Source organism: Rhinoderma darwinii, chromosome 7 (genome assembly GCF_050947455.1).
Source record: "Rhinoderma darwinii isolate aRhiDar2 chromosome 7, aRhiDar2.hap1, whole genome shotgun sequence".
NCBI lineage: Eukaryota > Metazoa > Chordata > Amphibia > Anura > Rhinodermatidae > Rhinoderma > Rhinoderma darwinii.
The window spans coordinates 126,677,210-126,700,299 of record NC_134693.1 but is presented as its reverse complement, the minus strand read 5'-3'; the positions used below and the strand labels follow the sequence as shown (position 1 = coordinate 126,700,299).

Here is a 23,090-nt window from a genome sequence, read left to right as displayed (position 1 = left end):
AAGCGCAAGGTAATTTATTGTACTCATTAGATTCCAGACAGTCATCTAAATAAAAAAATAACCTATTACATCTGATCGCAGGGGTCCAAGCAGCGGGTCACTTTGTGATTAGCTTATTATCAATGGACCCTGCTAAGTAGGGGTATTGTCCAAAGCGCAGAACACGTTAACATCTTCAGACATACTGCTGGCAGGAGTGAAAGTTTGTAAACTGTTCAATCACCTGTACTGAATCCTCACCTGTACATCAGGGAAATGTATTTACTGCAGTTGCCTTTTATACTACTGTTTTATATTGCTATCGCTCCCTTTATGAGGTGAATTTGAGTTGACCTCAGGGCAGGTCCGCAGCCTTCCATAGACCCTGAATGACTTGTAATTGTGCATTATTCATTAAAGAGAAACTTCTGCCGACACATCATTTCCACCACCTCCTAAATTAGCTCACATTATATTATAACCGTTTTTGTTCTATTTCCCTCATGTCCCCCCTAATTTGCCTCTTAGAAGAGAATAATCCAGTTTCTGTATGTAGACAGTACCTCTGGTATCGGGCATTACATGTGACCAGTTTGAAGCTATATAGATAGTTCCAAATTGTGAGCAGGTTGCTGGAGAACCACAGATACAGGCCTAAGGCACAGGAGAGGCTGGAGACTGTTCTGTGCAGCAGCATGCATGTCACAGGCACTGTGCAAACCCTCAGCCCACTGCAGAGAGGGGCAGAGATATCTGATTGGCAATAGCCTCACGTGAGCTACAGGAAGCAGCCTGGGGGGGATTCAAAAGCAAAGTACACAGATTTATGGTTGTCACCCTGTACATCCCTGGATTGTTGCTATGCAGTGGCTCAGGCACATGGAGAATATTAAATGTATTTTTTGAGCTTCACTTTATTTGACTGTATAATTGTTCCCACTGCAGTGACCAGAGACCAGATGCTTTATCAGTGCCACAGAAGACAGTAGCAGATTACACCTGCTATGTGGCTGTGGTGAGAAGGGGACTTGGCTCTGAACCCATGTTTCTTGACATTGAGCCTTAGCACTTTCCTGCAGCTACCACTAGAGGGAGCTTAGTGCATATACATTTTTATAGCTTTCAATGTTGGGCTATGTTCACGCCTGCGTCAGTGTGTTCCGTTGTTCTGCTCTGTCAGAGGAGCAGAACAAGGGAATAACGAGAGCAATGGTTCCGTTGCACAATGGACAGCGCCGGCATCCTACGGAACCCATTGACTTTAATAGGTTCCGTTGGCTTTCTGTTGAGGTGTCTGTGATTTTACCAGAGACAATAGTGCAGCATACTGCGCTATTGTCTCCGGTAATCTCGGCTGGATATGCGATGGAGGCCCCTAACGGAGTCTCTAACGCAGATGTGAATGAGGCCTTAACTGTATAAACTCATATGCACTGAGCTCCCCCTAGTGGTGGCTGCAGGCAGTTTCATCATGTATGGAGTAAAGGGACGCAGGGGATTTAAAACTTTATGGGGGAGATTTATCAATGTATTTATGCCAGTTGTCTGGTGTTAACACATTGAAAAATATAGCGTTCAGACTGGGCGCCATGTTTATAAACACCTTTTTCGAACGAAAGTCGGATAAAGATGGCGAGGCTTCAGAGTCGTCCTCCACTTTTCTACTTAGAGAAGTGTTGGAAAAGGTCCGACTCCACTTTTTTAGCTTAAGCCAGATTCATCAACATGGAGTTCACCCTGTTAATAATCTGTTACCCACTGCACAGGAGAGCGAGACTCACACGGTGCGTCAGTATTAAAAGAAGACGGTGAATATAAAAAAGTCTGTAAGAGAAGGCGTGAACGAGCCGCTAGTAACAGCAGCAGATACAAGGGAAACAAACATTCTTAAACTTGTACTTTCTTGTGTTCTTCTTGGAGACCCTCTGGAACTGCTTTGAACATTGAAGTATTTCATCTCCCAGAGACTCGCACTGACGAAGCTCCTCGTGTCTCTGAGCCAGGAGTTTGCTGGACTTGTCAGCAATTGTTTCAATAAGGTCATCAACCTAGAAGAAGGAATCAAGGATCAGATACAGTGTCCATCAGATAGGGACAGTTTGGTCCTTAAATGGTCTGCCCACCTATGAACATAATTTTAAAGTTTCTACATCGACATCAACGACTTATCTTCTACTGATCCTGAGTTATAGTCTGTATTTTACCCCAGCGGCGGGTACACGCTCTAGAACTATACAGCGACCTACACAGAGTATTATCTGTCTCTGCCTTCTGACGTCATTTACCTGACACTTAATAGAGGGTCCTTGTGATGTGCACCAATAGACCATTGAGACGTGCTGTCGTCCACCCTTGTTGTGTTGTAATATAGCCCAGAGCTGCATTCACAATTCTGCTGGTTGTCAGTGGAAAGCGTCAGCAAGCTTGTGGGCAGACACACCCCTAATAGCATAGCTCAGCTCAGCTCCTGTGTTGCGTATTTCAGTGCAGAATTTCACATCGCATTGAAGTCTATGATGAAATTCTGCATCCAAAATACGCAACACATCCAGAAAACGCTTAGTAAACTATTTCCGTTAAGGAAAAATTCTGCACAGAAAAATAAACCATGTGTTGCAGATTTTGTTGTCACCTATAGGAATATATGGTGTAAATTTCCACAGCGGCAGCTTGGCACCTATGTGCACCGTTATACAGAGACTTAGCTACAGGGGGTGCAGCCGTGTCTGAGGGGGCCCCTCTGCTATATAAGAAGACATCATTATTTTAGATGGCTCATAATAATAGGGGGGACCCTATATGCTCCTCGCGGGTAGTACCTGCATTTGCAGACTGCCGACAGTGTATTCTGACTGGTGTTTCACCTTCTCCACTGCTTTTTTCTTCCTTCTCACCAGGGCAAACTGCCTTTTTTTAGACGAATATGAACCCTACACAGAAATCAGGACGGAAATTTACATATATAAAACACAGTAGAGTATAAAACATGCGGAGAACAAAAAATTTGTTGAGTTAGGGCAAAGCCCCACGTGGCGGAATTTCTCTGGAATTCCGCTGCGGAGCCGTTTCTCCATTGCCTTCCGCGGCTTTTTAGTAGGGTTCGTTTAGACGATGCGGAAAATTCCGCTGCGGAGCATAGGCTGCGGTGCAGAATTTGGTGTCCGCAGCATACAATGGATGTTGCGGAGCAGTGGTGGACTGGTTGCGGACTCATTGCGGAAGTTCTCCATTGACTTCAATGGAGATTGTAAATTCCGCAATGAAGTCCGCAGCTGTCATGCACATGTTATGTGTGCTGCGGATGCGTCTTGCTTTTTGGACATGACATTTCTTCATTCTGGCTGGACCTATGTATTTCTAGGTCTACAGCCAGACTGAGGAAGTCAATGGGGCTCCCATAATTACGGGTGACTACGTGTGTGCACCCGTAATTACGGGAGCGTTGCTAGGCGACATCAGTAAATAGTCACTGTCCAGGGTGCTGAAAGAGTTAAGCGATCAGCAGTAACTGTTTCTGCACCCTGGACAGTGACTACCGATCACAATATACATCAACCTGTAAAAAAAATAGAAGTTCCTACTTACCGAGAACTCCCTGCTTCTGTCTCCAGTCCAGCTTCCCAGGATGACGTTTCAGTCTAAGTGACGGCTGCAGCCAATCACAGGCCAATCCCAGGCTGCAGCGGTCACATGGACTGCCGCGTCATCCAGGGAGGTCGGGCTGGATGCCGAAAGAGGGACGCGTCACCAAGACAACGGCCGGTAAGTATGAAATTCTTTTACTTTCACTAGGGAAAGTGCTGTCCCTTCTCTCTATCCTGCACTGATAGAGAGAAGGGAAGTACTTTCACCTCAATACGCAACGGCCAGTCCGCATCAATTTACTGCACATTTTGGGCAGATCCGCAACAGAATCTGCAACGCAGATTCTGTGCGGCATTGATGCGGACAGTTGCGGAAGAAATCCGTCACGTGGGGCCATGCCCTTAAAGGGGTTTTCCAGCCAATAAAAATTGATGGTCTATCCTCAGGATAGGCTATCAATAGCTGATGGGTCGGGGGCCCACTCCCGGGACCCCCTGCCAATCAGCTGTTTTGAAGGGGTTGCAGTGCTCGTTGGCTTATGATAGCAAACACTACCACTTGTGCCCTACAGATGGCGATACATCACTTTTACATATTAGTGCTGTCATTTAGGCTGGGTTCACATTTTTTTTTGCTTTGTTAGGCCAGGATAACATGCAGTTTTTGGTGCAGTTTTTGGCTTAGTTTTTAGAAGGCAATCACAGGAGTGGACACAAAAGAAATGAGACGTATCAGTCTTTTCTTTATAACATTCCTTCCTTTTGGATCCACTTCTGGCTTTGTCTCCAAAAACGGAGCTAAAATCTGCACTGAAACCCGCATCAAAACTGCGTGTGTGATCCTGGCCTTACTGAGCTAGAACAATTGATAAACAGATGACAATTATAAAATCTTTGTTCACATCTGCGCTGGGGCTTCGTTCCTACGTTACGTCTGAGCTTTCTGTCGGAACGGAGCCCTGACATACACAAACGGAAACCATAGGTTTCCGTTTCCATCACCATTGATTTCAATAGTGACGGATCCGGTGCCAATGGTTTCCGTTTGTCTCCGTTGTGCAAGGGTTTCCGTTGTTTTGACGGGATCAATAGCGTAGTCGACCTATGGAAAGCTCCGTCGGAACGGAGCCCTAGCGCAGTGTGAATGAAGCCTAAAGGCCTTATTCACACGAACGTTGAACATGTCCGTGTGACGGCCGTTAAAATCAACGGCCGTCACACGGACCTATGCAATCCAAGCGGGCCATTCACACATGCAGTGTTTTTCACGCAGCGTGTTTTCGTTGCGTGAAACTAACTGCATGTCCTATTCTTGTGCGTTTTTAGCGCATCACGCACCCATTGAAGTCAATAGGTGCATGAAAATCACGGACAGCACACGGATGCACAGAAATGTGCACATAAAGACATTAACAACTGATGCCACACAGAACACGCACGGATGCCACACGGAACTGCAACACATGACAAACGTGTCAGTTTTTTTCAGATGCAAAACGGACACGTTCGTGTGAATAAGGCCTTATGGTGTACATTTCCATAACGGGACTTTCAGGACTAGTTTTGCTATATATCACAGTCGTTTCAGGGGGTGATCACTGAAGGAAAAAATACTTTTCCACCAGGAATGACATATGTCCTTTTCTATAGGGAGCAGCTTACATGGGGGAATATGGATGACTTATCACGACCATATCCTGGGGATGGACAGATGACAAGAATGAATACAGAGCTGTACCTTCTGTAGTCCCGCAGGCAGCGAGGTGACGGACACACGCCTTGTGGTTTTCTTGGAGCGCACGATGAGTTTATCCGTGGCGATCCGCTCCGTCTCAGCCTCTACAACATTAACATCCAGTTGGAGAATTGCTTTCAAAGAAAAACAATAAGTGAATCTGAATCTGTAGTATTCTCCTCTCCGGATGAGCTGTCAGCTCCGCATCGTAATGAGTGAAGGGCAGACAATAACCATTTAAAGGGACATAAAACCAAAAGGCTCCTATATGAAGTGATTAGCTTTCAGACCCTATAGTTTATTATGATAAATTCCCCACGTAAATAATCTATATTTTGTATATATATAGTATATCTATATCAATATGTATTTTGCCATTTAAATTTTAATCCACTTTGGGGTACATTGTTCATAAAGTGTGTCCAATAAGTGTTGACTGTGTCACCCTACACACCCTATTGACAAGGGGGATGATAACGCCCAGTAGTCAATTTATTCCTACATTTCCAGTAGGAATAACAGAGGAACGCATGGTTCTAAAACAAGAATCGTTACTTCATGGGGAATGGAAGCTTTTACTAAGGCCCCAAGCACCTGACCGTTGTTTTATATCTGTGTGCTTTGCGTTGTTGGACAGATAGCACACGGGCCCATTCATTTCTAATGGCTCCATCCACATGACCGTGGTCTCCACAGATCCGTGTGCGGGCGTGGCACAGAGCCGCAAAACTTAGAGCAGGTCTTATTCCTGTCCGTGTTTACGAATCGGTCTCGTCCATTCAAGTCAAACCTATGGAACGTACAGTGCAGCTGTGGAGGACACACTGACGACATACGGACCGCAAAAAACGGATCCGTTATCTACGGGCCGCAAAATACAAACTGTCACGTGCATTTAGTCGCACACAAACATGTCAGGGGAGGTGATCGTTACTCTTTACAATAAGAGCCTATAGGAAGAGATTTATCAAAACTAGCGGATTAGGAAAGTAAAGCAGTTTACCATAGCAGCCAATCAGGCTTCTAGTTTTAGGGATATAAAAAAAAAGAAGAGCTGGAATCGGCGCTAGCTTTGATAAATCTGCCCTATACACTATAAAAAAAACATCAATTACCTGGGTAATAGCAGGTTTATTGTCCCTTTATTTATAGTAGGGCCCTATCAGAATCCATTGACGCTTCCTGGATATTAGAAGGTAGAATTTTCTCGCTTCCTGGATATTATAAGGTAGATTTTCCCGCTTCCTGGATATTATAAGGTAGAGTTTTTCTCGGAAATGGCCGGTATTTGGCGGACAATATGTTCTCTGTTCACAGTAACACGTATATACCAGCTAGACGGATGTCGCTAACACAACCTAATTTAGATGTATACAAATAATTGACCTTCTTACCAGCTTGTGAGATCCTCCTTCCTGACCTCTTGACTGTTTCCCGTGGGAGTGCGAGGTGTTGAATGATTTTCGGAAGGTGATGCTGTTTGGGGGTCAGCGCTGGTGACTCATTCCTAGAAGACGCAGCATAGAGGACACTTACAGGCTTGGCTTCCTTTATTCTGGTGGTTATCACTTTACCCAAGAAAACCTTCATCTTCTGCCCCAAGCTTTTCTTTTTGTGCCCTGGGGTCATGAAGGATCCTGAGTCGCTGTCACTGGATATTTCTTCATTAGGGACAAGGAAATTTTGGTTCAGTAGGTTGGTTGAGACGGCGCCATGCCACCTGCGGAAACTGGAGAAATCGTCACCGAGGATTTAGCGGCCAATCCGATGGTTTCAAACCAATGCAAATCTTTTCCATCTGTCTGATCAGAGATACTTAGGTTTTTTATTCGCTTGCTAGACACTATCACTACATTACACCTCGATTAACGAGGATCAGCCAATAATTTCTCATGAAATTCAATACAAAAATTCAATTTATCAATAGTGTCATAAAATGCATGATTGTGAGATACAGCAAAAATGTTGCAAACTGCGGCAGATTTATTAAAATGGTGCACGCCAAATAATACATTTGCACAATATGCTGTTTCCACTTCCTTACGCTACCTCATGGCGCATGCAGTTAATAGATTTGACGCATTTTACAACTCTTAGCCATGACCCTTTTTCTAGACACTTTCCAAAACTGTCAAGGAAGGAGCTAAAAGCATCTAAAAAACAAGATAAATTTGTGCACGCCATATATACCAGGAATTTGACACAATTTCCACCAGAATTCTGGCCCCCAATGGAGGAATTTTTCTACTTTGGTAAAATAATAAAATATTTCCATGTTCTGCTTTGCAGTCACTGCTACATAATACATGTATACATTATTCTATGAAAGCTTAGTACAGGAGGAAGCCAAATTAATAGCCCACAGCTCTACAGCGCCACCTAGGCAAGAATAACTAAATTAGTAAAGCACCCACATATCCCACTCCCACTTTTCTTTTTTTCCATCCTAAAAATGTGGCATTGCTGGTCCATTGCAGGTACATAATGTGGGGTCCAGTGACATCCATTTTACAAACACATAGACATATAACTGGGTTATAGGCAGTAGGACAATGTGTCAAATTATTCGTAACCATTTATCTGTTGCAAGAGTCTTGAAATTAAAATAAAGCATCTAGTATATTAATTGTACTGGCTGCTGACACTTCAATTGCCATGCATCTCATGTAAAAACAATATAAGATTGTCAGGAAAAATCCCACATGGCTAATCGTCGTTTTAGGCTGGGTTCACACGACCTATTTTCAGTCGTATACGAGGCGTTTTTTGCCTCGTTTTACGTCTGAAAATACGTCTCAAATACGTTGTCAAACATCTGCCCATTACTTTCTATGGGTATAACGCTGTATTGTTCCCACGACGCGTAATTTTACGTGTCGTACGGCAATTACGACGCGTAAAATTACGCCGCGTAAAAAGAAATGCAGGACACTTCTTTGGACGTTTTTGGAGCTGTTTTCTCATAGACTCCAATGAAAACAGCTCCAAAAACGGACGTAAAAAACGCCGCGAAAACGTAGCGAAAAATGCAGCAAAAAACGCGAGTTGCTCAAAAAACGTCTGAAAAGCAGGGGCTGTTTTCCCTTGAAAACAGCTCTGTATTTTCAGACGTTTTTGGTCACTACGTGTGCACATACCCTTACATTGACAACAAACTCATAGACATTCCTCTATTATCTATTAGCCAGAGTGAGGGCAGCTACCAAGAGTGTCTCTCGATCTGGAGGACCCGGCATGTCCAGACATTACATGGACAGCCCACTGATTTCAAAGGGAACGATGTAATATGTAATTTCCCCTGTGGTGGCGCTGTAGGGAAATTGAACACTTGCTGATTTCTCCCGGATCGCTGAGGATTACGTCAGCACAACACCATGTGATAAGTGGAGAAACCCTTTAAGGGATTTGTGTGGCTATGTTAGCTTTCTAGCTTTCTAGCTTTCTAGCAAACCTTAACTTAGTTGGACCTTTTCAGATAATTTTTCCTGGCGTTAGCAGCTGTCATTACCTGATAATGCCTTTTCTTTTCGCCTGGGTAGAGTTACACTTGTTCTGCTGGGGTCCTTTGCATTTCTTGATCAGGTTCTGAGACTCTGATGTCTCCGGATGTCGTTCCATGACTATTTTAACCTGAACTCCCCGGCTGGTGGTCCGGTCATGTTCTATAGATCTGAATGTTATCCAAGGTCAACTGTGATATGATTAATGTTCTTACTTCTTATTACAATGAGGATTCCTTTAAGTCATATCTGTATATAAGCCAGATGTATCTCTGGAAGAGGGAGAAGGAGTGAGAACTTTCCCCAGACTTTCTTAAGCTTTATTACAGCATGAAACATTCATCAGGGTCTTGTGAAATTCCACTTCCATCGCTCCTCCGTTATTGAGAAGTGAATGTTGAAGAACTTGAAGAACAAATATTTATAACCACAGTGAACAGAGTTTGTTCCATCTTGGACGATCTTATCTGTCTTATAGTAAAGTTACTATAATTCCAAGTATAAATGTGAGAATGTATAATTTGCCATTGTCCTGGGTTATGGGCACGACAAGCAATTTTGGTGCCCAATGCAGGGTTTCAGAATGCCCCCCCCCCACCCTCAGTCTCTGAAGTTTAGTACCATAGCTGCCAGATGGACAATTATTAATTTGATCGTTCAATCATTCATCTTATTGCACTTAAAGGGTTTCTCCGCTTTGGACAATCTCTACTTGTTAAAAGGGTCAGTAGACAATAGGCTGATCGCGATCAGCTGTAATCTGTTGGGGAAACTTGGCAGTAAGTGTTTAATTTCCCTGCAGCGCCACCACAGGGGACATTACGCATTACACAGAGCCCATTCGTATGAATGGTTTGTCTGTGTAATGCAGGACAGGACAGGTCCTCCAGAGATGCTCTTTGTAGCCGCTCTCCACTCTAGCCAAGAGAGAATCCTGAACAGAGGACCCCCCTAATTATTAGGAATTACCTAACAGGGTATATAAAACTGGACTACCCCTCTACAGGTGTTTTTTCATCCCAAAAAAGTGATTGCAAATTGCCCCCCACTCATCAAAAGCGATGGAAAATCTGTTAGAGATCCTCTTCAGTTCTGCTTCAGAATCTGATCATAGTCTATATGATGTTAGGCAACATAAGATGTTTGATGGGCACATCTGATTATGTGTTTAGTCATCATATTAGTGGTGAAGTGTCAGATAGGACTGTGTTTTTGACACTTGACAAAATTCTGGATCTTCTCCCTTTGATTCAGGACTCAACAAGTGAACTAGACTTCCGGTACCCGGCAGTGCCATAAAAATCTATTAAAATCTCAGAATCAGCGCGATGGGGGGGGGACCAGAATGTATATTACCGGTGTACTCACATACTTCAATGAGTACACTGCTTATTATTTTCAGTTCCCACATAACTATTTAAAGGGGTTATAAAATTGGGGCAAACTTTCATAATGGTGACCCCTCTAAAAGTTCAATTGCATTGACCATCAGGACACGAATCACTCAACAAGCTGATCAGGGGCAATGATCTGTGCAGGGCACACAAAACTTGACAATGACAGTCAACTCTATCTCTTGGCTAATTGGGGTGCAAAGTGGGAGACCTGCACCCCTATTAGGTAAGCATGTTCTAAGGCTGGGTTCACACAGAGTTTTTTGCAGGCAGAAAATCTGCCTCAAAATTCCGTTTGGAATTTTGAGGCAGATCTTGCCAGATTTTTCGCCAGCGGCCAATGAGCGCCGCAGGCAAAAAACACTGTGAAATACGCTTTCTCTGCCTCCCGTTGATGTCAATGGGAGGTCAGAGACGTAAACGCCCGAAGATAGGGATAGGGAGGCATTTTCGGCCGTTTATTGGCGTGTTTTCCGACGCGGTTTCCGCATCAAAAACCGTGTCAAAAAACTCTGTGCGAACTAACCCTAAAAGTGGATTTGACAAGGTAGAGAACCTTTTTATACCTATCTAGCATTCATGTTTTTCCGAACACTATAGGTTCTGCAACCTGGGACTTGAGTAAGCCCCATGCACACGGCCGTGCCCGTACTCACGGGCCCCAATTACGGGCACGGCCGGCCACCGACAGCCGCCCGCATTTTCATCCCATGCTCCCATACAAAGTATGGGAGCACAGACCGTAAAAAGCAAAAGATAGGACATGTCCTATCTTTGGCGGTACGCTTCTACCGCCGTAAATAAATGGGAAGGTGTCAATGAACAATAGAAGTAACTACGTCCCTTGACGATTTTTACGGTCGTGTGCATAGGGCCGAGGGAATCAATATTTTGTGTTGACACGTGAATAACCATTTTGAAACAGCAGAGGGCAGCAAAACCCTTCTAGAGAGATCATACATAGTCACAGATTACATATCACATAGTCACATATCACCAGGCTCTGTAGTTCGACATGTAGTGTGAAATATCCAGAGAGCAAGTTATAAATCCATGGAAAGAGTGAAATGAATATGTTATTGTATACATAGAGTAATGCTTAGAAAGTTCATTTAGAATTTACGTATGACTTATACCCTGACCACAACAAGATCTGATACCTATTTATTATTGCTTATGTAGCGCCAACATATTCTGCAGCATTGTACAGAAATGGTCATCACTCACATCAGTCCATGTCCCCTTATTTCATAGGAAACCAATAACCTATCACTATATTTTTGGAGTGTGGGAGGAAAACGGAAAAACCCAGAGTAAAATGCAAACCCTGGGAGAACATGCAAACTACATGCATTTTAAAATGAATATAGATGGAAGTATTTCTAGGGAAAAAATGCCTCCCAAATACCAGGGATAGGGCATATCAAGGCTGGTTTTACATGGCTATAATACGGCTGCATTTTAGTGCATTTTGTCTTTCTGCATACAGTGTTATTATTGAGCTCAATGTATGGACAGTATGCAGTAAGATCCTAAGCTCCCCCTAGTGGTGACTACAGGATGTTATCTTTTAAATCTATGGGGGAGATTTATTAAGTCTGTGCCAGTCTTAATAAAAATCAAGCTTGAGCAAGATTCAATAAATTTATTAAGAGGCACACACCCCTAATAAATTTGTTGCATCTTCGACTGTCCGTACGCCAATAAAGGAAATGTACGCAAGCCAGGAGCTGGCATAGATTTTCGCTATAACTTCTGGCGTCAACGATAGTAAATGCATTGGTTTTGGGTGGCTACACTCATTTAAGCTAAACACCACCTATTTTTTTTTTTTTTTTTAAAGTGTCGAGAGCAGGGAAAGTGATGTAAAAGTCAAAATTTTTTAGACTTTTAGGCCATTTACGACATTTCTACGCCAGAAAACTGGCGTTGAAACGTTGTCATATTCTTTCTCCCCCCCCCCCCCCCCAACGTCTATGCAGACTATTTGGAGCTCTGTATATAAAAAAAATGGCTATTAAAGATATTTTAAAGTCCATGTACACATTTGAAAAAGTTTTTTTTTAAATAAAAATGTCTATCAGTGTAAAATAAGTAAAAATATTTTTTAATAAAAAGTAATAATAAAGTTGTACCAAACACAGTGATACGCTGTTTTATTTAAAAAACAAACAAAAAAAATCCAACGTATTTCAAAAGTGTACATGGCCATATATGGACAGTGACGTCAAGCGCTTTCCCGGGCACAGCGCTTAAAGTGGCGCTGTGCCCGGGGAGTTCTCGGCGAGCGGCAGAGCTCCCTCTGCTCCTCCGCTCTGAACTAATGCTGAAGCAGGGAGCTGACTGTTCCTTGCTTCAGCATTAGGTTCAACTGTATCTGCGTCCTGACATACCCCAGGATGTCTGGGACGGTTGGGAGGTATGATTCCTATCCTAGAGGAGCCCCTGAGGTAACTGACCATATATGGATAGTGATGTCAAGGGGAATTCCGCTCCAGGAGGAGTATTTAATTGTACCCCCCCCCTAGCTACGCCCCTATCAAATGCCACAAACAAATATTGCTGACCAGAAGTCTCTGATCAGTGCCAATGGAGTGCTCTATGAAGACTTTTTAATTCAGGAAATTAATGGTGATCCGAGTTCACAGACTTCACCAATGAGATCTCCACACGCATATCAGTAGATTATTTTGCCTGAATTTCCCTCTACTATCCCCTGTTTCCGCACCTTCAGGCTCTACACATGTAAATAAAAGTAACAACGTCAGATTAATACGTCCATTTTCATTGCCAAGAATCTAATAGCAGAGTGTAATATATCTATGGAATGAGCTGTGCAGTAACCTTATTGTAAATCAGTTTATAAATTATAACACAAACCCATGTGGAAAAGCTCCCCCTAATATAAATCTGAAGGATATACAATATACCTGCTTGGAACCTCCCTCTATGAGCCAGAACCGAGAGCCACTCTGTAAGAGCGGCTCCGGCGGACCCGGCCACTAGATGCGTTACATGGACGGTCATTCCTGTTAATGGCCACCATGTAATGCTAGTCAGACATGGCTTCCCACGATAATAACAGCTGGGAGTTAGAGAGCCTGTCCCTGTATGCCATATCACGTATTGGTACTTGCGGTGAAAACTGTCCCTCTCGCTGTCACTATGGGCAGCACACAGAGTGCCTATGGGCCTGTAGGGGCTCCATATGCTGCCGTACAGGGTCCATGCACATGATATTGCTGTATGCATAAGCCCTAAGAGTGGAAAATCTCTTTAGGGTATGTTCACACAGGGTGTATACGTTGCGTAAAAGTACGCAGCATATCAGCCCTGGTCACTGCAGGGAATTCTGGCCGAAAAACCACACCTAATTGTGGTTTAGGTTTTTGGCCGGAATGTCCACTTTTCAGTTTCATACTTACCCGTAGCCATGGCGACGCGTCCCTCTGCCGTCCTGCAGCCCGGCCTCCTGGGCTGACATTTTATCCCATGTCACATGGGACGAAATGTCATCCCGGGAGGCCGGTCTGAACGAAGAAGCACAGAATTCTGGATAAGTATAAGATTTTTATTTTTTTTGCGATTTTTGTGGCATAATTGCAGCTTTTCCGCCACAAAATCGCAACATCTGCTATTTGTTGCAGGTTTTACCTCCCCATTGAATTCAATGGGGGAAACCCGCAACAAAAAAGCAGCGATTACGCAAATACAATTGACATGCTGCGGATTAAAAAATCGCACCACAGGTGAATATCGGAGCGTTCTTTCAGTTTATCATTTGCGCAGCGTGTGGATGATATTTGGTCAAAACTCATCCCTACTGCTGCTACTGTATTATGCTGCGGATTTTCCGCAACAAAATCCGTTGTGTAAAATCCGCAATATTTACGCTACGTGTGAACACAGCCCTGTAGTTCATTGTTTTAAAGAGACATCCTTTTTGGGATTTGACCAGAGTGGGATTACTTGAACATTTCATCTTGGCCGGTAACATCTTCCTCCGGTTTGTATGAAGTAGGTGCTACTCGAGAGGCCAATACTAGCAAGCATGGACTAGCCTGGTATAGTCCTACAGGAATAATGTGGTGTCATGTTTTGTAACTCTTCGATTGTAACACAGACGGAAATATTTATAGTCTTAGGGTTGATCTGCTCTGAATCCATTCTGAGATGACATAATAAAGCTGTATCTAAGTAAACACATTTGGTAATATTAAGTGCTCTGCCGGTCATTGCTTGTGTCTGCGTCCAAAACAAAGCTTGTGAGGTATAATATTTCTCCGGAAGGAGTGCCATACTTGGTATCACCAGGCATTTAATTGCCGTGTACCATTAAGAGTGCAAGTTGTGTAAAGTCACACAGGTCTGCTCTGCGGAACAAGCAGGATGAGCGTGCGACTGTTGTCCTTATTGTTCAGCATTTTTCAAGGTTAGTATATATAGGTTAAGCTTTGATTTATGTTATATGTAAATCACTGATTCCCAACCTTAGTTCCTTGGTATCCTGGGGTTACTCAAAGCCTGGTCAGGAGGAAAGGCATAGCTATCGGGGGCAGAGGTAGCAGTCCCGCCTGGTGCCTGAGGGGGTGCCTGTTACAGATTTTGCTTTAGGTCCCGGTATATTCAAGTCACGGCTCCCCAGAAGACCCGTCACTTTTGCAGAAGGGATGGAAAACTCATTCAACCTGCCCATACATTCTTGGCATGGGGGCTGGCAACAAAACTCGGCCAATAGATAATAAAATGCTTCACCCCTCCTACTTAGGAATATAAATAGGGGTTTTCCTGGGAGTGGAAGCATTTTATGGGCTCCCCCATGGTTGTTAAGAATCACTGGCTAATGTGAGTGGTAATAATACCGTACTAATATTTGTACAGGAAACCCTCTGCCCGCTTGTAATGGTAGTAGATAGTATTAAAGGGGAAGTTTGTTTTTAACAACCCGGTCTCTTTGGATTGGACTTCTGAACTAGGTCCAGGAAAGCAGATCTCGGGGACGGTGACCATATTTCTTTACACTGTCTCCATTTATGCAAAATCGTTTTTTCCTTGGTGTCCAGTCTAACAGTTACGAAGTGTTAAAAGTTGACTTCCCCATTGATATAGGATGAGCTTCCATTATTTTCAAATGTTCTGGGATGGCACAGAATGAAGTGTGAGGTGAAGAGGGTGGTCATTCTGTCTTTAGGGATGATATTACGTCAGTATGACATTGTTCTGGAGCCTCAAGTAGTTTTGTACCGTTCCATAGAATCTGAAGTGTCAATTTTAGCATTTTATTGGACTCTTTATTGGACTCTCAAATCTTGGATGGTAACAGTCATTGTGCCATAAATTTAGGACACTAAGTATCTGTCTGATTGTTCTGGAGCCTCAAGTGTCATTGAACCACTGTATAAAATCTCAAGTGTAAAGTTACCATTTTCTGGAACCACAAGTGTCAGTGTGTCCTTTCATTCTAGTATGTCTGTCCAATAGGAGACTCTTTGTCATTATTCATGGACATCAAGTGTTTGTTCCCAGCTAGATGGTCATTGTCCTTTGAGTATAAATTGATAAGCGGCCGGTGCAGCGAGCGTCGATCAACAAGACATCGATGATCGGGGCTCGTTTGCTCCTGTCACATGGAGCTATGGATGGGGACGAGCGGTCGTTACTCCGATCGCTCGTCCACATACGTTATTATCATGTCGGCAGCGCGTCGGTTTACACAGGGAGATGTGCTGCCGACAATGATAATATTTCACTTTTTTAAAATGATACGACCAGCAGATGATTGAGCTGCTGACGTTCATCTGCTGATCGTCCCCTGTTTACACAGGGTAATTATCGGCAACTAGCGTTCTATGAACGCTCGTCTGCCTGATAATCGTCCAGTGTAAAACCCCCTTGTTCAGTCACTCTTGTACCTCAATTATCGGAGAGGCAATGTTCACCTTATACATATCTTCTGCTTTGTGGACCCAAGAATAAACATGTTTCTTTTACCCTGAGGCCCTGTTCACACAGAGTTTATTGCAGGCAGAAAATTGTGCCTCAAAATTCTATCTGGAATTTTGAGGCAGATTTTGATCTGCCTGCACGCCGTTTGCCACGTTATTCGTGGTGTTTTTCGTGGCATTTTTCGCCCGCGGACATTGAGCGATGCGGGCAAAAATGCTGAGAAAAATGCTTTCTCTGCCTCCCATTGATGTCAATGGAAGGTCAGAGATGTAAACGCCCGAAGATAGGGCACGTCGCTTCTTTTTCCCGCAAGACGGTTTTACTGCTCGCGGGGAAAAAAACGCCTTTGCCTCTCATTGAAATCAATGGGAGGCATTTTCTGAAATTTTTTGGCGTGCTTTCCGATGTGGTTTCCACGTCAAAAAACTCAGTGTGAACAGGGCCTAAATTTGTCCTGATACCATAAGAGATAATGACCGAAAATTCTGGAGACACCTGATAAGTATTATCAGAAGTCCATTGGGTAACCCTTTTGTAGCATAGCCTACCAGCTGTTGGAATGTATTGTAGGAATGGCTCTTCATTGACATTTGTCCCAACTTCTATAGTGGTATGACATTTTTTAAGGTTAAAGCACTTGCCCGCTTTGGATCCCTTTTTGTTAGAAGAGTCCCGTGACAATACATTTACCACAGGGTGTCCTGCTGCTGGCACCACCAGCAATTAGCTTTAATCTGTGAGAGAATCGGGCAGCAAGTGTTTCGTTTCTCTACAGCGCCCCCGCAGAGGACATTAAGCATGGACATGTTAGGTCCTCCAAAGTCAGCCACCCTCTACTCTGGCTTATGAGGTTTCTGAACTGGGAATTCCGCTCTAATTTCCTAATAGGGTATTTGAAAATAGGTTTTCTAAACCAGACATCCCTTTAATATTACTATATCAATGTTCTTCTTAGAGTTATTTTGTATTATATTTGATCCCAGTTATGATCCATACTCAATACAAGGTAAACCTACTGAGGAATATTACTATAATCACCAATTTTCTTTTTGTCACTGTTGTCTTTGGTTCTTCTCCTCACCAGCGATCTCTTCTGCTCCAATTTTATCTCTGCCTAACAATGTGACCCTCCCTGAAAATGCCCCTCGAAGCACGCTGGTGGCAAGGATAATTGCAACTGCTGCAAAATTTGATTCAATAGTCGGATCACCTTTTATAGTGAACTCGAATCCAGTGATACATCCATTCACGATTATTCCAAAAGCCGCCGATTACTGGGAGGTACGAAAAATATAAGAATACACAAGATACAAATATTGTACATAACACAAAGAAATTAGCATTATATGTAGTAGTTGTCCATCATATTATAATTCAAGATTGTTTTTTTTATGTTGGTCTGTGCAAGAATGTAGAATTAATACAGTATAAAAAAAAATTATTCTATGGAATCGCTTTAAAGAGTATTTTCCCCAAATTTTTAAAGAGAAAAATCATAATTGAAATCTGAGAATGGGCCCCACTCACTGAGAGTTCTACCAAATGTACAACCCCTGTATTAACGTTATTATCCACAATTACATTTTTAGGACCAAAATTCTGCACTAATTATTTTTGTTATATAGCTGTGTAAAGGAGCCCTGTTTTTCGGACTTGATAAATGAGTTAATTTTGGCCACCACTAGGTGGAGATAACTGTTAACGAATTAAAACCTAGTATAGAACAATAAGGGTAAGTTCACACGTAGCGTAAATGCTGCAGATTTTCTTCAATGGATTTTGTTGCGGAAAATCCGCAACATAATACAGTAGCAGCAGAGTGGATTTTGAACAAATCTCATCCGCACGCTGCGTAAATGATAAGCGGAAGGACCTCTCAGAAATTGACCTGTGGTGCATTTTTCAAACCCGCATGTTGCGATTTTTATGGTGGAAAAGCTGCGATTCCGCTGCAAAAATCGCAGCTCAGGAAAAAAAAAAAAGCTTACCCAGAAGTCTGTGCTTCTTTGTCTAGGCCGGACTCCTGGGATGACGTTTCATCCCATGTGACCACTGCAGCCAATCACAGGATGCAGTGGTCACATGAGATGAAACGTCATCCCAGGTCTGGTGAACGTCAGGACGTTGGAGGGATGCGTTGCCATGGTAAGTATATCTATTTTATTTTTTTTCACTGCGGGATTTTCGTAGCGGATATTCCAGCCGAAAAACTGCACCACAATTTGGTGCAATTTTTCGGCCGGACTTCCCTATAGCGACCAGGGCAGATACGCTGTGTGCTTTTAAGCATGTGTGAACACAGCCTAAATCTGCTTGCCGTGAGCTCCCCCTAGTGGCGGCTGCAGTTATCTCCTATGACAGTTTTAGAGCAAGCAGGGGAAGCAAATCAGTGTGAGGCTCCTCCGACAATGGGTGCATAGCAGTTCCCTGTCTCTACGGTAGGCTTGTCACCTGGTTTTCCCACACTGTGTAAAGCTAAATTCTGAATATTTATGCAGAAATAAATTCCCTGCTTCCATATTAATACATAACTACACCAATTTGCACTTTAGGACCCTGTGGCAGCTGTAATAATGGTTGATAATTGGTGATGCCGCCAGCCAGTCACCGATATTGGGAGGACTCACTTACTTTCCGTACCTATTCCTATTCTCCCACTTTATTCTGGGTGCAATCTAACATGTTAGTTTAGCCTTATTGCAGCATTTTATAGATGACTTAATTTAAAGGTGAATATTTGGTGAGAAATTCCTTTAAGAATCAGAATTGTTATTGCCGCTGAACACTGAACACTGAATTACTTTATGAAGTTTCGTTTTTTACCATCGCAGTTTGTACAGAGGCATCGGATCATTTTTCTATCTAGATTCCGCTTAACTTGAGTTTATTTCCCACGTTGATTTTGCTATGCTAACAATTACCATAATTCAGGAAAAGATGATGAACAGGTTGCAGATCTAAGGGATTTGGGGGCAATCTGTTCCTTTGTAAATGGCACAAATATCACATTACTGAGACTTTGTGTAAACAGTATTTATACTGAGAGTGTAATAAATTCTTGCTAAACAAAATTACATTTCAGGAAATATTTCATGTTTGTGATTAAAAATTTAATGGATTTGAAAACTATAATAATAACAATAATAATAATAATAATAATACAAAAATAATAATAAAATAAATAAATAATTAGTATTATTAGATTGATTGCTATAGATAGATAGATAGATAGATAGATAGATAGATAGATGATAGATAGATAGATAGATAGATAGATAGATAGATAGATATTAGATAGATAGATAGATAGATAGATAGATAGATAGATAGATAGATAGATAGATAGATAGATATTAGATAGATAGATAGATAGATAGATAGATAGATAAATAAATAGATATGAGATAGATAGATAGATAGATAGATAGATAGATTGTAATGGCCGGAAGGAGGTGAAGGGAAAGTGAGCCCTAATCTACCCACCGCCCTGTCCCTGCCTACTTGCAACGACCCGCCCTAGGCGACGAGGTACAACTGGGCGGCGGTCCCTACGCTATCTAAGTGCACAGGAAAACAAACAGGGAACATGCAAGGGAAGGGGCAGTAGCCACGGAACGCCACGAGGAAACGGAGCGGCGAACGGACAGTCAGGACCAGGACGAAGTGAGTACACCCAAGCGGGCAAGGAGACAGAAGCAAGCCAGGGGCAAAGCAAGGCAGGTCAAGCAGAACTGCAGCAAGGCAGAAGCACGGCAGAAGCAGGCTGGAGAAAGCAGCAGTGGGGCCAGGAATCCAAAAGAATTACAAGCACTGAGGGAGAGAACAGGGCAGGTAATAAAGGACAGGGGGCGGAGCTAACTCCGACAGACCAGGCCGCGATAGGCTCTCCCACTCCTGAGCCTGCCACCCTGGTTGGTGGGAGATGGTGTCAGTCGAACAGGTCTGGCCTCAGGTGTGGATTGATTAATCCCAGGAGTATACCTAGATGAAGTACCTGGCAGATCCCTAACAGTACTCCCCCTTTTATGAGGGGCCACCGGACCCTTACTAAGGGGACCCGGTTTAGTGGGGAAGAGAAGGTGGAACCTCCTGATCAATACCCCAGCGTGAACATCACGGGCAGGTACCCAAGTCCTCTCCTCCGGCCCGTATCCTCTCCAATGGACCAGGTACTGGAGGGAGCCCTGGACCATCCTACTGTCCATAATCTTGGCCACCTCGAATTCCACCCCCTCAGGGGTGAGAACGGGAACAGGAGGTATCCTCGAGGGGGACCAGGACGGGGAGCAGCGTTTAAGGAGGGAGGCATGGAAGACGTCATGTATGCGAAAGGATGGGGGCAGCTCCAGGCGGAAGGATACAGGGTTGAGGACTTCAATGATCTTATAAGGTCCAATAAATCGGGGAGCAAACTTCCTGGACGGGACCTTAAGGCGCAAGTTCCTGGACGACAACCAGACCAAATCCCCGACGACAAACCAGGGGGTTAGCAGAACGTCTACTATCCGCCTGAATCTTTTGTGCGCTCTGGGACGCCTCTAGGTTCTTCTGAACCTGGGCCCAGACAGTGCACAGTTCCCGATGAACATCCTCTACCTCAGGATTATTGGAACAACCAGGGGAGACGGAGGAGAATCTTGGGTTAAACCCGAAATTACAGAAAAACGGGGAGACCCCTGACGAGTTACTGACCCGGTTATTCAAGGAAAATTCAGCAAGGGGAAGGAATGAGACCCAATCGAATTGACAGTCAGAGATGAAACACCTTAGATATTGTTCCAGGGATTGGTTGGTCCTTTCCGTTTGGCCATTAGTTTCGGGATGGAAGGCGGAGGAGAAGGACAGATCAATCTCCAACTTTTTACAAAAAGCTCTCCAAAATAAGGAAACAAATTGTACCCCTCTGTCAGAAACGATATTGACTGGGGCCCCATGGAGACGCAGGATGTGTTTCACAAACAAAGAAGCTAACGTCTTGGCGTTAGGTAGCTTCTTAAGGGGCACAAAGTGGCACATCTTGCTGAAGCGGTCGACTACCACCCACACCACCGACTTGCCCTGAGATGGAGGCAAATCGGTGATAAAATCCATGGAGATATGGGTCCAAGGTCTCTGGGGAATGGGCAAGGAACGTAGTAGGCCCGCAGGTCGGGACCTAGGGGTTTTGGACCTAGCGCAAACCTCACAAGCGGCGACGTAAGCCCTAACGTCTTTAGGCAACCCAGGCCACCAATAGTTTCTGGTAATGAGGTGTTTGGTGCCCAAGATGCCAGGATGACCAGATAGAGCGGAGTCATGGTTTTCCCTGAGTACCCTCAGCCGGTATTGCAGGGGAACAAACAGTTTGTCCCCAGGGACGTTCCCGGGAGCTGCACCCTGATCAGCCGCGATATCAGAAGCTAAATCAGAATCCGTGGCAGAGACGATTATACCAGGGGGTAAAATACAAGCAGGATCCTTCTCAGAAGGAGGATTGGCCATGAAACTACGTGACAGAGCATCAGCCTTAATATTCTTGGACCCAGCCCTATAGGTAACCAAGAAATTAAATCTGGTAAAGAATAGTGCCCACCGAGCTTGTCTAGGATTAAGCCTCCGGGCCGATTCTAGGAAAACCAGATTCTTGTGATCCGTAAGGACCGTTACCTGGTGTCTGGCCCCCTCCAGGAAGTGCCGCCACTCCTCAAAAGCCCATTTAATGGCTAGAAGTTCGCGGTTGCCAATATCATAGTTACTCTCCGTGGGCGAAAACTTCCTAGAGAAGTAAGCACAGGGGCGGAGATGGGTGAGTGAGCTGGTACCCTGGGACAAGACGGCCCCCACTCCCACCTCGGAAGCGTCAACCTCCACAATAAATGGCTCCTCTTGGTTGGGCTGAATCAGCACGGGGGCCGAGATAAAGCACTTCTTGAGGGTCTCAAAGGCCTGGACGGCCTCAGGGGGCCAATGGAGGACATCAGCACCCTTGCGGGTAAGGTCCGTAAGAGGCTTAGCGACGACCGAGAAGTTGGCAATAAATCTCCTGTAATAGTTGGCGAACCCTAAAAAACACTGTAACGCTTTAAGGGAGGCAGGTTGGACCCATTCCGCCACAGCCTGAACCTTGGCAGGGTCCATGCGGAATTCATGAGGAGTGAGGATTTGCCCTAAAAATGGTATCTCCTGTACCCCAAAGACACATTTTTCAGTCTTAGCAAACAGATTATTCTCCCGAAGGACCTGGAGCACCTTCCTGACATGCTCCACGTGGGAGGACCAGTCCCTGGAAAACACCAGTATGTCATCAAGGTACACTACAAGAAATACCCTCAGGTACTCTCTCAGGATTTCATTAATAAAATTCTGGAAGACAGCAGGAGCATTACACAACCCAAAGGGCATGACCAGGTATTCGAAATGACCCTCGGGTGTGTTGAACGCAGTTTTCCACTCATCCCCCTCTTTGATGCGGATAAGGTTATATGCCCCCCGTAGATCGAACTTAGAAAACCATTGGGCTCCCTGAACCTGATTAAAAAGATCCGGAATCAAAGGAAGTGGGTACTGGTTCCTTACGGTGACCTTATTCAGGTTACGATAATCAATGCACGGCCTAAGACCACCATCCTTCTTCCCCACGAAGAAGAAGCCAGCACCTACAGGAGAAGTCGAGGGGCGAATGAAACCCTTGGCCAGGCATTCTTGGATATACACCCTCATAGCTTCACGTTCAGGACATGAAAGATTAAATATCCTACCCTTAGGAAGCTTGGCACCAGGCACCAAATCGATAGCGCAATCGTAATCTCTATGGGGGGGCAACACCTCGGAGGCCTCCTTAGAAAACACATCGGCGAAGTCCTGAACAAACTCAGGAAGCGTGTTTACCTCCTCCCGGGGAGAAATAGAGTTAACAGAAAGACATGACATAAGACATTCATTACCCCATTTGGTAAGATCCCCAGTATTCCAA

The 23,090-nt window shown here is 44.1% G+C and overlaps 2 protein-coding genes across 3 annotated transcripts in view; one reads left to right on the top strand and one right to left on the bottom strand.

Moving 5' to 3' along the window:
- C7H3orf49 (chromosome 7 C3orf49 homolog) overlaps positions 1–23,090 on the bottom strand; it is a 50,098-nt gene continuing 27,008 nt past the window's right edge. Inside the window, exons 3-7 of one of the 2 annotated variants that reach the window (XM_075832397.1) lie at positions 8,807–9,070; positions 6,693–7,027; positions 5,302–5,432; positions 2,799–2,909; positions 1–2,027 (exon numbers count right to left, since the gene is read on the bottom strand). In XM_075832397.1, the coding sequence (XP_075688512.1) occupies positions 1,830–2,027; positions 2,799–2,909; positions 5,302–5,432; positions 6,693–7,027; positions 8,807–8,916 (885 nt within the window). In that variant the 5' untranslated portion in view covers positions 8,917–9,070 and the 3' untranslated portion in view covers positions 1–1,829. The remainder of the gene's footprint in view (positions 2,028–2,798; positions 2,910–5,301; positions 5,433–6,692; positions 7,028–8,806; positions 9,071–23,090) is intronic. The other variant, XM_075832398.1, reaches the window with a different exon arrangement.
- The window catches only part of LOC142657373 (cadherin-related family member 3-like), a 44,811-nt gene continuing 36,302 nt past the window's right edge, over positions 14,582–23,090 (top strand). The window contains exons 1-2 of the mRNA XM_075832396.1: positions 14,582–14,624; positions 17,223–17,419. Of these exons, the coding sequence (XP_075688511.1) occupies positions 14,582–14,624; positions 17,223–17,419 (240 nt within the window). The remainder of the gene's footprint in view (positions 14,625–17,222; positions 17,420–23,090) is intronic.